Here is a 13,099-nt window from a genome sequence, read left to right as displayed (position 1 = left end):
GCCCGGCCAGTCGATCAAAGTCCAAAAAAAAAAAAAAAAATGAATGATGATGATGAATGAAGTTCTTATGCAAGAATAGAGACATTGATCCTCTTCTATTCACAAGAGATAGATTTGATTTTAATTTGAGTCATGAGATATTGAATGTTAATTTTTACAGGAAATAAGATCATAATTTCGAAATCTTGAAACATTGAAAATTTTTGAGACGTGGATCTTGATAAATAAGAAAATGAATGGTTCCGTTTCAGATAGATATTTGATGTACCGACTTTTTCTTATGAAATGATTTAAGAATGAATTTATATCAAGAATTAGAATATTTGTGGATGAGATTCAAATAAGAAAGTATGAAGACTCAAGCAAGAAAAATTTCGAGGACGAAATTTTTTTTTAGGGGTGAAGAATGTGATAGCCCAACCAAGCCCAGCCCGGCCAGTCGATCAAAGCCCAAAAAAAAAAAAAAAAACAGAAAAAAAAACAGAGCAACCGGAAAGAAGACTCCCGGTAGGAGTCTTTTTCTCCGGCGATTCCCAGGCAAATTAGGACTCCTGGGACTGCTCGAAGTCCTAGGGTCCTCTATAAGAAGATCCTCTCCCTCTTGAGACCGATCATTGGCTTCCTCCCTCTCTCTTTCTCTTCGATTTCCTCGAATTAGAGCCGCGGACACCGTTCGATTCTCGCCGTAATTGCTCGCCGGCGAGGTCTCCGGAGGCTGAGGTAAGTCTCCTTCTTCTTCCCTTCCTTCTTCCCCTTCCTCCCATGCTTCTGTGCGCGGCTGCCGGCGACGAGAGTCGCCGATTTCCGAACGGGAAAGAGACCCTGTTTTTGAGCTTTTTTCTTTGGATTTTCCGGCGTCGGCGATCGGAATTGATCGCCGGCCACGCCCCTCCGTAACCGGGGGAGTGGCCCCCGTCGGCCGCCGGCCTCCGCCGCGGTGGCCGTGGCCTGAACGGCCCGGCAAAACATGGGCCACGCCGGTCCTCTGTTCCGGCGTGGGAAGAACCAGGAAAAAAAAAAAAGAGAAGAAAAGAAGAAAAAGAAGAAAAAGAAAAAGAAGAAAAAGAAAAGAGAAAGAAGGAAAAAGAAAAGAAAAAGAAAAGGGAAAAGAAAAAAAAAATGAAATTGATGAGAGAGAGAGTTTCTCTCTCTTCACTTCAGTCTGAACCCTGACTTTCTCTCTCTAGAATTAGACTTTCTCTCTCTACTTTCTCTCTCTAGAATTCTCTCTCTAGATTATTTCTCTCTCCTAAGATTTCTAGAATTTTGAGAAGAATGACAATGAGTTTAAATGATCCTTGTGATGGATTTTTGATCCGTGATCGTCGGACGGTACACCGACATCCACTTTGATCAGATCAAGTATTTTTAGATTTTATTTAGCTCATGATAAGTTTTATGTTTTTCTTACAGATCCAGAAAATTAGCATGATGCGGGATTTCGGTTGGGAGAGCGATTAGAGATGGAGTTAACTCATTGATTTAGGATTTTCTCAGAATTGATTCAAGACCTTTAGTTTTGCTTTTAGTATTGACATTGTCAGATAGTTACTTTCTTTTGAACACTTAGTTTTGATTTGTTAATTGAACCAAGGTTTGATTATTGAATGAAAAAAAATTTATTTAACTGTTTGTGAAGATATCATGATGAGATGCCTTGCATGCTTATGAGAAAAGTATTCTATAAGTATGCGGCGGTTGTCATGACCCTCGATTCACAATCTCGGGTCGGGGGCGTGACAATTAATATGGTATCAGAGCATAAGTAGATGAATTATGAAACATAGAATCAGATATAGAATGGGTGTAAGTGGATAGACACCAGGGATATTATAGTGTAGATCTTTGATGATTGTAGTGGGAGAAATATTTAAAATTTTTGATTAAATATTGAGATTATGTATAAAAGGATCGTAAGAGATTATGACATATGGAGTTTGAAATATGATGGATGATCTATAGATCATGATATGATTAGTTAGATCTTGATCGAAAGTAATCACAAAAGGATTGATATAAAATTTTATTGTGCATTATGGTTATTAATTTGATCATTGGTTATTCAAGTGAATCGTAAGTTCAAATTCGATGTGAGAATAATACTATGATATTACTTCTAGTTGAGAAGTTGACTATTATTAGCAATATAAAGACTTGACGATAAAATGTTATTTCAGAATGGGCTAAGAAAGTTTTTTTTTATGATGCTTGATTGGAATATTTATCGAAATTGAATTTGATATGTGGATTATATATAAAATGGCATATTATGATGAATACATATTTGAGGATATTGCAAAGAAACCTATGTCTTATTGATGAAATTGATTTTGAGATTATAGGATATTCATCATACTGGAAGCTTTAATCATCATCCTTAGATCTAAAAAATGGATCTTATTATGTCTATTGGAGACTACATGATGTGTATGAAATTTTAATTTAAAGACTTCGTATCTAAGTTGATCAAGAGATTTTCTGATATTATTGTTGAGGTTGTTAATGAAAAATTGATATCTTCAGATTAAGATAAAAGATCTGATTTATATTTATTTCAGATTAAGGGATCCGTGTGAATTTACAATTTAAAAAAATTGGGATTTAGAAATTGATATGGAGTTCCTTTGCTTTTGTTAATGAGGTCCCTAATTGAATCTATTATTAAATGGAGATTTGAGTTTTTGAAGCTTGTATGATTATTATGAAAGGATATTTGATAGATATTGAAGATCCTGATGATAGAAATTTTAGAAAAAAAAATAATGATTTGAAGTTCTTATATATTAAGATTATGTCCAAATTTGGTGGAGCATCGAAGTATTTTTTTTTCTTCATTAATTTGACTTATAAGGATTTTTGGTTTGAAAATTTTTGAATTGAATTGATATGAGAATTAAGATTTGATTCATATTGATTATAGTAAATCTATATGATGGTTTTAAATATGATATTGGACTCAAGGGTTAATCAAGATTTTTGTACACCAGTAAAAGTATGAATGAGAATCGAAAGTTAATCTTTGACTTCAATTGAAATTTGAAATTTTAGATCTTTTCTATTGATAAGGTAAAGAAATAATTTGATCAAACTTTTTTGGTGAAGCTAAGAAATTTTGACTGTTAGATCAGAGTGCGCAGCGGAAGCATGGTAATTTGGATTACTTTGAGTAAGTCAGGAATCTTGATTCTTTGAGTCAAAGAATTATGATAGATGATATGGTTTGATGCAAGAAAATTTATTGACATTAGAAAGAATAATATTTTAAAATTTTGAATCATTTTAGATATCCTAATGTGACTTTTAAAAGTAGTGCTTCCACCTACTATGCTACAAAAATAATTAGCATCCTAATTCTAGGATGAGTGGACCTTTGATTTTTGATTTTAGATTTAGAATATTTAGAGATAAATTTTCTCTATTCTAGAATTAAATTTTATAATTCTTTATTTACTAAGAAGAATTTGAGATTGTTTATCGAATGATGATTTTGATCTTAGATTAGTATACTCAAATAATTATCTCCAGAGTATAATGAAATTTGAAGTTTGAACTCTTTTGATTATTATTATTTCTCCGACTGAATGAAAAAGATTAAGGTTATCTATTGATATTGACGATTGTTCTACAAAAGATGGATTGGAGTTATTCATAATTTGATAATGAATTGATTAATTAAGAGTTTGAGGGTTTGAGTAAGAAAATTTCGATGACTAGAAATAGTGATATTGATTCAATCAACAATGGTGATATTGATTCAATCTCTATGAAATGACTTAATGATGAAGTTGCATCGAGAAATAAAATATCAAAAGTTCGAGAATGAGATTGAAATGATAAATATTTAACCTTTGAAAGTACGAATAAGAGAAAATATTTTTGAATTTTGATTGATTAGGATGTCATCATATGATTCATAAGAAGTATGTTTTTCCTATCTTATGATGGGTTGAAATTAAGAGTGGTAAATATTTTGAAATAAATATAAAAAAAAAAAATGAATGATGATGATGAATGAAGTTTTTATGCAAGAATAGAGACATTGATCCTCTTCTATTCACAAGAGATAGATTTGATTTTAATTTGAGTCATGAGATATTGAATGTTAATTTTTACAGGAAATAAGATCATAATTTCGAAATCTTGAAACATTGAAAATCTTTGAGACGTGGATCTTGATAAATAAGAAAATGAATGATTCCGTTTCAGATAGATATTTGATGTACCGACTTTTTCTTATGAAATGATTTAAGAATGAATTTATATCAAGAATTAGAATATTTGTGGATGAGATTCAAGTAAGAAAGTATGAAGACTCAAGCAAGAAAAATTTCGAGGACGAAATTTCTTTTTAGGGGTGAAGAATGTGATAGCCCAACCAAGCCCAGCCCGGCCAGTCGATCAAAGCCCAAAAAAAAAAAAAAAAAGAAAAAAAAACAGAGCAACCGGCTCCGGCGATTCTCGAGCAAATTAGGACTCCTAGGACCCCTCGAAGTCCTAGGGTCCTCTATAAGAAGATCCTCTCCCTCTTGAGACCGATCATTGGCTTCCTCCCTCTCTCTTTCTCTCCGATTTCCTCGAATTAGAGCCGCGGACACCGTTCGATTCTCGCCGTAATTGCTCGCCGGCGAGGTCTCCGGAGGCTGAGGTAAGTCTCCTTCTTCTTCCCTTCCTTCTTCCCCTTCCTCCCATGCTTCTGTGCGCCGCTGCAGGCGATGAGAGTCGCCGATTTTCGAACGGGAAAGAGACCCTGTTTTTGAGCTTTTTTCTTTGGATTTTCTGGCGCCGGCGATCGGAATTGATCGCCGGCCACGCCCCTCCGTAATCGGGGGAGTGGCCCCCGTCGGCCGTCGGCCTGCGCCGCGGCGGTCGTGGCCTGAACGGCCCGGCAAAACATGGGCCACGCCGGTCCTCTGTTCCGGCGTGGGAAGAACCAGGAAAAAAAAAAAAGAAGAAAAGAAGAAAAAGAAGAAAAAGAAAAAGAAGAAAAAGAAAAGAGAAAGAAGGAAAAAGAAAAGAAAAAGAAAAGGGAAAAGGAAAAAAAAATGAAATTGATGAGAGAGAGAGTTTCTCTCTCTTCACTTCAGTCTGAACCCTGACTTTCTCTCTCTAGAATTAGACTTTCTCTCTCTACTTTCTCTCTCTAGAATTCTCTCTCTAGATTATTTCTCTCTCCTAAGATTTTTAGAATTTTGAGAAGAATGACAATGAGTTTAAATGATCCTTGTGATGGATTTTTGATCCGTGATCGTCGGACGGTACACCGACATCCACTTTGATCAGATCAAGTATTTTTAGATTTTATTTCTCATGATCTTATTGAATTGTCCACATGATAATCTTAGCATTATTTGATCTGATCGATCGAATTTGTTGAATCATATTGTCTGAAGAATTCAAGATGAGTTTTCTTTCTCTAGAATTTTCTCTCTCTAAAATATTCTCTCTTGATTGATTCTCTCTCTAAAAAAAAAAGGTTAGTAAATGAAGAAATTTCTTTTAATAAGTCTGATCTGATTCTAATGAAGAACCCTGATTCATGATTGTCAAACAACGTACTGGCACCCACTCTAATCAGACCATGAATCTTTAGATTTGATCATCCATGATTCCGATCTAGCCATGACTTGATTTGATCACATTGATTTCACCAATCGAGATATTGGACCCATCGTAATGTTGGATTGTGTCACCTGATCAATTCGAATTGTACCTCATGAATTCTCTCTCCTCTGATTTTCTCTCTCCACTTGATTTTATGAAATCGATGAAGAAACCTTGGTCCTATCACTTCGAATCCGATTTGATCTGATAGTCAAACTTTGGATCGTTTAGGTCCTAATTAGATTTTGATTAGATGAAATTAGATGATCGGACCCAATCTAAACCGTTGAAATATAGAATTCGTATTCTTTCTAATTATTCAAATTGATTCTGTATAGGATTGTGGATGTTTGATCATGGGATATCGCGATATAATCTACGAACAAAATTTTTAGAAGAAAATTTATAGAATTTTATGGATTTATTGGAATGCGTTCGAGGTAAGTAATGTTTCACCTTTTCTAGATTCATCGGCAAATTATAGTGTATTCTTCTGACATGATTTGTGAAACGATGCATGAATTGGATGAATGGTATTTTTGTTATAAAAATATCTTATTTGAAATATTATGATGAAGCATGATTGAATATATTGATTTCATGATGCATTATATTGATTGATTTCGATACTACATGATTATATGTTTTATTATCGAAATTAGAATATGAAACATGATTTATGAAGAATTATGATATAAGAAACAATAAGAATTGACAACCTGACTGTGTTGAGGACCCCGCCAACGGGGGCATATACGTTGGCAATTGACTGTCCTGAGGATTTATGTCGCCAGTAAGACCAGCGACATGTCGTCAGATAGACCAGCAACAAAACCGCCAGTTAGACCAGCGGTTCCAAAGGACTTGGCTGCCAGATGATTCGCAGCCCACCGCAAGCAGATATGCGGTATTATGACCCTGCCACAGGGATAATGTGGTCATAGCTCATGGTTGACGAAAAGAAATTGAAGAACAAAAGAAATTAAAATCCCGAAAGAAACTTGAAATTTTGAAAAAGAAATGAATTTGGCATGAATTATATTACATAATTGAAATTGATTTCGAATTGAACTCTATATGCTTATTTTCTATAAATGATTATTTACTTATATGTCTGATGAAATCTGTTGAGAAGTGATCGTTGCTTACTGGGCTGTCTAGCTCATTACCTTTTATTTTACTGTTTTTACAGATGTTGAGGAATTAAGATGATACAAGATATGAATAGAGGAGTGATCAGAAGCAGAATCTTCGTACTTTTATTTTAGGTTGGAAGGCTTATTGAATTTGATGCAAAGCTTTTGAATTATTGTTGAATTTATTGAGATATTAAAAAAAAAAAATTATTTAACTGTTTGTGAAGATATCATGATGAGATGCCTTGCATGCTTATGGGAAAAGTATTCTATAAGTATGCGGCGGTTGCCATGACCCTCGACTCACAATCTCGGGTCGGGGACGTGACAGCTTGTATCGTAATGTTGTTGGTCTGTCTTAGTTTTGTTATCTTATGATGAAAATAATGCTATAGCTTTGTATTTATTCCATCATTTCAATATTCTGAGCAATGTTATAACTAGCATGTTAATACATGGTCTATATTAAATGTTAATAGGTCAAGGGTGAAATCGATGGCAATCTGGTCAAACGCTGAACACTGGTCATCATTTTGGCATATTTATCTGCTAGCAATTAGGTATGATGTGTACTTGTTAATATATTTCTAATAAATTGGGAACATTTGAGTAAATCTACCACTGCTGAAACCAAAAGAAAATGAAGGGGCAATTCCAAAACTTGCACTACGTAAGTTAATGTGTTTATATTAAGTATCATAAAATTAGATTTAGCTTTATATGATTGATTGATCCGATAAAATGAGGACCAAACATGAAGGCAAATCAGTCTTGATCTCATGTATTGTACGTTGCTTGACCCCTAGTGTTTGTTTTGTTAGGCTCTTACATGCTGAACCCACTTGCACCCACAAACATCCGCAGGGTGATCTTTCAAAATTCTAAACCATTGCTTTATTTTTAACTTTCTACGGACCAGTTTCCCAAGCACGGAGCACTGTGAATTACCAGATGGCATTGAGAAAAGAGGAAACCGAATCATCACGTACCATGAATAGTGGGCCATCATTGAGTCTCCGAAAGCAAAAACATCAAAACTGAGGCTCCACTTGGTGGTCCGAGAATACCGCTCCAACGCAGAAAGGCTAGTCTGCAGGCTTGCGCATCCGTTTTCCTATCATCATGCTCTGGATGCAAAGGTCCTACCTCTTGAGGAATTCTATCCTGCACTGCATGCACAATAACGTGCATCATGCTAATCATCTCGTCTTATTTATACGGATTAATCATCAAGATGAGTGCGTGGCTAGTAGAACCTATAGAAAGGAGGCATGACCACAGCTATATTGATGCATGTAGTGTAACATATAATTTGCCCCATCTCTTAAACTGGATTGGAGAGCTTTTAGGGCTGAATTAGGTTGGTTAGTGTCTATTTATTAGTTAAACAATTTAAGTTCCCGGGAACTAATTAAATGATTTGCTCATTGCAATGCTCTTCTCCAGCCTTTTTTTTTTCCTCTTTTTTTGGGTAAAGAGCTGACGCTTCATATTGCATGCTGATCAATTAACTACGGTCCCACTTGACTCTGAACCTTGCACGCACCAGGGGCAGCAGAACGTTCTTTGAGCTACCGACTAATCACACAGCGAGTCATGGTATGCTTCTGTTCTAGGTCCGGTTTTATTCATGCTCTGTACTAGTATTAGCAAAATCGTAGCAGATTTGCGTTCGGTGAGGGAAACGGATGTGATGCTGAAGTGTTGAAGGTGGTGATGATGTGGAAAGGTCACAGCGATGTCTTGGGGCCGTGCATCAACTAGGCGGATATTTTCTCAGTTGTCGCATGTGAACTCAACACAGACAGCCAGTCAGCCTGACTTAGAATGTTGGGGCAAGGGCTGTGCTTTACATTTGAACTCAATTGCCTTTGGACTCGTGCAATGTTAGAGAAAAAAAAAAACGCATAATTTAGAAATCTTGAGGTTGTACTGCATCAAATATCAAGTCCCCATTCCTCGTTTCTAAATCCACCCTTCTTTTGATTGCACGATATTTGCAGAATACAAAAGTGATTGATTGCACGATATTTGCAGAATACAAAAGTGATTGAGAACCCTGAAATGTGAACATTTTCTCCTCAAATCATGGATCATCATCTCAGCTTGTAAATAAAATTTTGAAAATATTATAAAGACATTATTCCAAATTTGAACTATTTATTTTTGACTTCAAAAATTTAAACTTATTGATTAGCCATCAAATTTTAAATTCATTGCGAGATGACTCAATCATTTACCTCTATTACAAAATATTATCCCATGAAAATTATTTGATAATTAAATTTTTATAAAATTTTATAATTATTTTTTCTACTAATTTAGCTAGGAGTTCTTGTTTCAACATAAATTAAAAAAAAAAAAGTCATACGGACAGATTGTTCCATAACCTATGCAAATGGATAAATGATAAAAAATATAATATTTTAAAATATATATAAATAAATAAATAATTAAAAATAAAATACTTTAAAATCTATATAGAAGGATGAATAATAAAAAGATGAAAAATTTTGAAATCTATATAATTTAATGGATAACAAAAAATAAAATATTTTGAAATGTGTGTAGTTGGATGAATAATAAAGGACTGAATATTTTAAGATTTGCACAAATGAATAAATGATAGAAGATAAAATACTTTGAAATTTGTGTATACAGATGAACGATAGAAGATAAAATATTGTAAGATCTATATAGATAAATAGATAATAAAAAATAAAATATTTTAAAATGGATGAATGATGAAGAATGAAGTGCATTAAAATCCATTAAGATAGAGGAATGATAGAAAATATAATGTTTTACAATTATATGAAGGCTATGATTCGATCTCTCAAAATCAATGATTTTTTATCTTTTACTTATTATTTTAACAATGCTAATACCTATCTAGATCTTGGACTATGCTGCAATGAAAATAAAATTTTAATACTTAATTATTTGTTTTTTAAAAAAATTTTAGATCTAAATATAATGGGTCTAACTTAAAAAGGATGGTTTTCTAATTTTCACTAAACTCTTTTATCATCCATTCAAGGAAACATCCAAAATATTTACAATTCCACCATTGCCAGCACTGGCGATGACGACACGGGTTCCTACGAAGAAAAGCTAACCCATCACCCACAAGCTCGAAAATCAAAATATATAATTTATGATTAGTAACTAGTAAGGTTTTAGTATAATATACTACTTATAATTAATTTTAGGGAAGCCTTGGGCAGCGGTGGTGGGAGTGGCGGTGGCGGGGAAAAGCGCGTCCCAGATATCCGAGAAGGCCGCCACGATGGCCCCGTGGTGGCGCCGCGAGTTGAGCGACAGGAAGCAGTGCAGCAGCTGCTCCAGGTCCCCAGCCTCGTACATCTCCTTCTCCACCACCATCTCCGCCATCGACCGCCGGAAGTCCGCCCGCGGGTCCTCCGACCGCTTCACCACTGCGAAGCTCTCCCTCACCTTCCCCTCCACCACCGCCGCCGCCCCGCATGGCACCAGCCTCCGAAGCACCGCCGCTGCCGCCCCCTCCGGCGACGGTAAGCACTTCACCACCTCCCCCCTCCGCCGCCTCCGTATCCTTCTCCGCCGAAGCACGTTATCTGACGAGTTGTCCGTCGACGAGACCAACGTCTCCGTCTCGTCGTCCTCCTCCTCCTCCTCCAAATAATCGCCGCCTTCCCGCTCGTCGTTCTCCTTGTCCCCCTCGCTGCTGAACCACCCACTGTCCGCCGATGAGGTGCTCACCCGTGCTCGGTATCGCGACGATCTTCTCGCCTCCGCTCGCCGCCGCAGTCGGCGGCGCTCCGCCTCCCTCCGCCTCGCCCGCGCCATCGCCGCCGGCGGGAAGATGTCCCCGCCGTCGTCGGAATCGATCTTCCGGCGGGGACAGGAAGGAAAATCGTCACCATTGCCGCCACCGCCGCCGCCGGAGGCGGCGTAGGCGACGACGTGCCACTTCTCCTCCTTCCGCCAAAGGTACGCCGGGGTTTCTCGGGCGAGTGGGAGGTCGCTGGCGGAGGAGGAATGGCCACCGCGGCGGGAGGGGCGGCAGCCGCACGCGGCGGAGACGACGGGCGGGTGGCGGCGGAGGAACGCCTGCGCAGCGGGAGACGGCGGCGGGGGGAAGTCAATGTCGAGGGCCTTGTGGTTAACAGGGGAGAGGCGGAAGGAGGGGGTGGTGACGGTGACGCCGGCGTCATCCTTGGAGCGGCAGCTCTGGAAGGAGGGGATAACGCGGCAAAGACGAAGGCGGAAGCGCTTGGCCATCGGTGGGAAGAAGAGTAGCGTGGAGGAATAGTGAGGGAGCGATGTGGGAGTAAAAAAGCGGGTGTGGGGATTGGAGAAGAATGGGGGTTTAATTCTTTAATATATAGTGGAATGGGAAAGCTGGGGAAGGGGACGAAGGGATGACGCTTGCAAGCAGAAGCCGGCAAGGGTCAGGTGTGGGGGTGGCAGCGATGGAGACTGGGACGAAGTCGCTTCATGCGTTTCCTCTTCAAATGGTTTCGTACAAAACACAGCAAGACATGGACGGTGAGCTGTTTCTCATCTCCTCTCCCTTTTTTTATAAATTAATAATATTATTGCTCCAGTTTGGGCTATAGCATTGGTAATTGTAGTCTAGTCTAAGCTTGCAACCTACGATTTTAAACTCTTGATCTTCTGGCTTGGCTTATTGGCTTGCATTCAGAAGGCAGACCAAGAAGCCAAACTTTGGGAAAATTGGCGCTTTAAGCTCCTGAAAGGGCGCGTTTTATCGTCTTTTTTGTCATCGAAAATGGTAATTTTACCTGCTAAAGGTTGCATTTTAGACATGGTCATGGCTTTATGACCCGTTTCCACGCCGTTTCACCTATGCCAAGCCATGGACTTATTGCTTTCACAGGCAAGGAACTGTGCCTGAAACTATCGAGGTTTGAGGCCGTACCTTTGACGTCTTCTCAGTAGAAAAATCCACTGCACAAAAGGTGCAGGTAGAGAGAGAGGAGTGATAAGATAAAAAAATATCAGCATATCAACTGTGCTTTGAAAAACGCAAGAATAAGAAAATCGTCCTATGATTCGCACTACAGTAGATTAGTATCTCAGTTTGGTACACGCGCCAGTCGACGAGATCTTTTGTACGGTGTCCGGTGTTGTAGCAGGCCACAGCGAACTACCGCTTCTCCTTTCGAGCCAAGGGCTACACAACAGGGGTCGAAACATCACGAGGCAGACCCCGCCGTGCGATCGGGCCCCACGCTGCGATATGGCCACGTCATCATGCCACGTGTGAATGGATCCAGTCGCTAGGCGACAAGTCTGCGGACTCCCCCACGTCGTCTAGGTAGATCCCCTCTTCGGCCTCTGGTCTGCTGTCTGTCTGCCAGTCCCTGCGGCGCACCCACCGGCCTGGACCTCGTGGTTGGCAACGCTATCCTCTCCGTCTGATCTCCATCAGATGGTTAGAATCGTGGCTCCTTTATTAGAGAGACCGGGCCCACCGGGTCGTCGGATCCCGTCTTGATTGGACGGCTATGATTGAGACCTGGCAAGCACGAGAAGAATCAGTCGAGCTTTCCCGTCCCTGGCGCCGAGGTCAGTACAATATCCTCTTACGAACACGCACGTGAATTTCTACGATGATTGATGAGCTACCGTTCGATTTGTTGGCTGGTGAAATTTAGCGGATGGATATCATTCCGCATAGGGGGATTTCTGTGAGGGTGCTTGGAGGATGGAATTTTGGGTCTGGTTCTCTTCTTTTAAGGAGAATTTATAAAAGATTTCTTTTATCCTTGTTGAAGGAGAGCCCGTTTGAAGCGGGCGTGGCTCTACCGTCCCACCTTAGGCGTTCCACTTAACGCCCGCGTGTGGCCGTTAAGAGCCCGTAAAGTTTTTTTTTTTTTTTTGACTAAAATATTATTGGATATGTCTTCATTTGATAAGCTGTAGAAAGGCAAAATAGGACTTCACCAGCCATACTTTCGTTATAGAAAAGAAGATTATTCTGGGAGCTGTGCTTATTTTTTTTGGGCCGCATGATTAATTAGCTGGGATGTGGAGGTAGAGCTCCAACGGACCAGATTAATCTGGTCATTGTCAAATTATCTTATTCTATTATATATCTCTTATAATTCTATAAAAAATAAGAGTATAATTGAATGTTCTAGAGATTAAATGTGTTAGGGATCAGAATTTACAAGAAGATTTTGTACGTTATAGTTTTTAATTTTTTATAATAAAATTTTTATATTATTTTTACTTATGAACGTAGATCAATAGGTCGAATCATATAAACATTTTATATTTTTAGTTTCTTTTCTTCTTTTATTATTTTTTTATCTGTCACAAAATATATAGTATATTATTTTAACAACATATAC

The 13,099-nt window shown here is 38.4% G+C and overlaps 1 protein-coding gene across 1 annotated transcript; it reads right to left on the bottom strand.

Moving 5' to 3' along the window:
* Positions 1-9,486: 9,486 nt before the first annotated feature.
* LOC105060975 (uncharacterized) lies at positions 9,487-12,351 on the bottom strand. Its single transcript, XM_010944884.4, has one exon. The coding sequence runs from the start codon at positions 10,998-11,000 to the stop codon at positions 9,930-9,932; it is 1,071 nt and encodes a 356-aa protein (XP_010943186.1). The 5' UTR covers positions 11,001-12,351; the 3' UTR covers positions 9,487-9,929.
* Positions 12,352-13,099: the final 748 nt, after the last annotated feature.

Source organism: Elaeis guineensis, chromosome 13, assembly GCF_000442705.2.
Source record: "Elaeis guineensis isolate ETL-2024a chromosome 13, EG11, whole genome shotgun sequence".
NCBI classification, from domain to species: Eukaryota; Viridiplantae; Streptophyta; class Magnoliopsida; order Arecales; family Arecaceae; genus Elaeis; species Elaeis guineensis.
The sequence above is the reverse complement of the archived record's forward strand: the minus strand, read 5'-3'. Positions and strand labels throughout refer to the sequence as shown.